The sequence below is a fragment of the Antedon bifida genome, chromosome 4 (assembly GCF_963402885.1).
Source record: "Antedon bifida chromosome 4, ecAntBifi1.1, whole genome shotgun sequence".
In the NCBI taxonomy this organism is placed as follows: Eukaryota; Metazoa; Echinodermata; class Crinoidea; order Comatulida; family Antedonidae; genus Antedon; species Antedon bifida.
In genome coordinates, this window is record NC_136229.1 from 13,051,431 (window position 1) to 13,055,535 (window position 4,105).

Below are 4,105 nucleotides of genomic sequence, written 5' to 3' on the forward strand. Positions count from 1 at the left end.
TAAATTAGGTATATTTATGTAAACCCTGTTCTTGTCTCTGACTGTTACCTTCTTTGTACCTATAAGCATTCAGCTTCATGTGTAAACAGTATGAGTATGCGTTTCCTGCAATAGAACTCAAACAATGGCAGTTGTTGGTTTGTCGAAGTAAGGACTATAGGTTTGTCCAAGTAAGGACCAGATTATGTCATGCTTTTACATACCTTGCAATCTTGTGCTTCCAGCAATAGCTGGGTAATTATGTATACCATGAAATTGAAAAAATTGAGCACCATTACATGAAATTTGCCCACACGAATCCAGCATTTCCGTTCTCTGGACGAGGTGCACACTGTTTTGCACTTTGACCTGCATTCTCCGGTTGATTCTGAAATATTTACATGAAAATGTTAATGGAAAAATGTAATATTTTAATCAGAATTTATAAATTACGTAACTGATTACACAATGGAATGGCATTATCAGTACACGTTAAGTAAAAGGAGGTAGAAGAGTAAGAAAGTCCTTTGACAAATTTCCAAAGTCAAGTATGCATATACTGTATAATATCTATACATTGATTTTATTTGACAGAATGCAAAATAGAGTTCCCCAAAATGAAAATATAATAAAAATTGAAATACAGAAAAAAAAAAAAAAAAAAAATGAATAATAAAAATGTTCATATTTATTGAAACTGTTTATATCTTTTCTTTTTTTTTTTTGGTTTCCCACTTTTATTTCATCGTCATTAACATTGTTTCATTCATTATGATTTTTACATTTATACATTATCTAATCTAATTCATCATAATTACATAATATATACAGTATTCGGTTTGTAACATGCTATTTAATGTTAAATCTTACTGAACCTACCTGTAACTCATCGCAATCAAAGAACAGGCTTGTACCAATTATAAACGTCCATTCTCACACATACTTATCAACAGCTTCATGACTAAGAGAAGATGGCTCAATGACAAATGGCATCACCCCGATGTTGTTGTCAGCAAGAACAAGATCAGTCATTTACAACGGAACTCGAAATTTGGAAAAAGACTCCATAATCCCAATTCTTCCAGATGAAGAAATTGGCAATCTGTGTGCAGTCTCTCTGACCATCCCTCGTCATGAACACCGTGCAAAGAAGTATGGCCTTCGTTGTTGCTCCATTGACTTTCAACGTCACAATCTCCCCACTGACATGGTACAGCACCATCTCAGAGCCTACCACAGTGTTGTCTTGTAGGATGACATCTCTGGAGCTCTCAATTTCAATACCTGCTGGCCACGATATATCCTCAGCATTGTAGCGGTCTTGATATGTACCAGGAAAGACAGAACAGCAGATTAATCTAAAATGTAAGTTACTATATAAGGGAAAGAGAAGTATTTTGGCATTGCTTACCTGCTCCAACTGTGTGGTGAATTACATTATCCTGAATTGTTAGTCCTGAAGTACCAAACATCCCGATAGCAGGACTGAAGCCATTATGAAATGTATACAACCGCTGGACCTTCTACAGTAACTTCTCCAATATCCAAGAAAGCAACCTAAGGGAACATTATACTTACCCGTTGATTAAGTTAATTAACAATTGGGATGAAATATTTTACAGTACTTTGTACTTAATTTATTATTAACATTAAAACATATTTTAGTGTAAATTAAAAATAATTTTATTTTATAGTTGTTTATTTATAATTTAATTTAGCATTTACTTAAACTATAGGCTTAATATAATTAAGTTAAGTTATCTTGCCCAGTGGGCTAGTCACAACAAAAACAAAAATCAAGCCCTGCTGAAATGGAAGCCTTATAATTCTTTTTTGCACTTTTTTTTATAAAAAGAAGAATTATCTGCAATTGCGCCATTGGCTGCAACAGTATTTTTAATTAATGATTTATGGTTTTTTTCAAATAACTACTGCATATATCACAATATATCACTTTTTAACAATTAGCCAGTAAATCATGGTCTGGTGTTAACATTCTGAATTTTCCACTGATGCAGTGATGCCTGAATTTCACTACACTGCATAAAATATTAGTAAGCCTATTATAAGATTACCTTTTCCTTCAAATAGAATACAGTAAATGTCCATCTGGGTCTTGTCTTCTAATATGCGATGCTTCAAAACACATATCCAGTCGTCTTCTGTTGGTCATTTTGAGATTTTTTTCTTCTGAAGAAACAATAACAATTCTACTAATTTTTTAATTAATTATTAATTATTAGGTCGTACAGACAGTGACCAACAACTTTATGTCTTGTCTGAAGAATCACCCAAGAACACAGACAAGTCAGCACAGATCTCGAATTATAAAATATTGCTTATTGAATCGATCAAAAGATGTGTACGGCGTAACAGTTAGCGTTATTTAAATATTCCTTGTTTTTAACTATATAAATATTGACTTTTTGGAACTGAAGTTGATTTATAAAAAGCATATAGGCCTATTTACATCGTATTTGTTACATATAACCCTGAATAGTCTTTGGTTTGGTGTTTAATATAGGACATGCGGATAGATTGTACTGTGTTTATTAGGTATTGGTATATATGCTAGGCCAATACTAGGATGATAGGTCCCAGCATGTAGGCTATAGCCTGCTGGGCCTAAAAAAAAATAAACCTTAAACCAAAATTACATTTCCTAGTTTTTAGAATGAAAGCTGTCTACAGAAAAACCAATTGATATCTAAGCTAGGCCTAATTGAATATAGGGTCTTCGGCCTAGGCTAGCTTGATACTAGACTAACGATATAGCCTTTATAGTAATAATACTAGCCTAGCTAGGCCTTATAGGCCTAACCCATTCCCATAAAAGAAAGAAGAAGAAAACAGATCTGTCATATAGGCCTAGCTAGCCTAACTAGGCCTAGGCTAGAGCTATAATAGACTATAGGCCTAGTAGGCCTAGAGCTAATACTAGGCCTAGGCCTATTATGATTAGGCCTAGGCCTAGCCTAGTTAGGCCTATTCTATTGTTGCAACCACTTTACCTTAAAAAAACAATTTGTATCCAAAGCTAATTTGATACGAAGACATCCTTCCACATTCCAATAAAAAAAACTACTAGCTAGGGGCCTAGGCCTAGCTAAGTATAAAAAGTGTATTGCTATACAATACAATACAACGGATAGGCCTAGGCTAGGCCGAAATCAAACTTCCCCGCAGGAGGTTCGTGCAAAAAAACACTTAAATAGGCCTAGGCCTGGACCCACACTTTTAGAGACTCGTCAACTTATTGTTTAAGAATGCAGATATTTTTTGCCCCGTCGATATAAAATATTTTCCCGTAGAAGTAATTATTAGTTTATTACTAATTTTTCTGTTAAGGTAGTATAAGTATAGGATTTGGTAAATCATTATTTTAATACAAATAAATATAAGTAGAACCACCAGAACTATTTCCGCTATACAGCCCTATTTAAAAATGGCCTGGTCTAAATTAACATTCTACCTACTAGGGGAACGTAGGTTGGCCGAGGCACTCTGCTTGACTTTCTAGGCCCCCCACACTACAAGTCCTAGGCCTACCCGTTAGGCCAATTTCTCTCGCGTTGTGGTAATAAGGATACGCAGCTAAAGTGAATTTCCTCCGCTACACACTGAACCACGAGCTAAGCCTACATATTTACCGATACTCGTCAATTTATTTTTTATGGCATCAATGCTACACATTTTGCCCATTGTTAATACATTTTCTCGTACTAAAAGTACTTATTAATTTAATTCATTATGTCTATACTTTATTTATTTAGATATTTAGTTCCCGTTTCTTGTTGAAATAAACTGCAAATAAATAAAGCTATTGTATTTCTAAAGGTTCCTTTAGCAAAATGGAATCATCTTTCCTATAGTATATAAGAATACAAAAATATTTAGGATCTCGCTATTTATCTGGGCGATGTAGTCTGTGGGGTTAAAGAATACTCGAGCGGAAGAATGCAACACATAATAACCATATCTATTACCAGTAAAACAGCGTCCTCTCTTATTATTTCGCGTAGGTTTCAAATAACGGGGAAAAAAAGTTAAGTAATATCTAATTAATGACTAATAATTACATTACATTTTAATATTTAATAGCATAAGTGTGTTCCACTCATAAAAG

The 4,105-nt window shown here is 34.0% G+C and overlaps 1 protein-coding gene across 1 annotated transcript; it reads right to left on the bottom strand.

Moving 5' to 3' along the window:
- Positions 1–919: 919 nt before the first annotated feature.
- On the bottom strand, positions 920–1,451 carry LOC144839195 (fibrocystin-L-like). The gene is made up of 2 exons (XM_078694509.1): positions 1,391–1,451; positions 920–1,299 (listed from the first exon to the last, which is right to left on the bottom strand). The coding sequence occupies exons 1-2, from the start codon at positions 1,449–1,451 to the stop codon at positions 1,004–1,006; spliced, it is 357 nt and encodes a 118-aa protein (XP_078550635.1). The 3' UTR covers positions 920–1,003.
- Between the last annotated feature and the right edge of the window lie 2,654 nt (positions 1,452–4,105).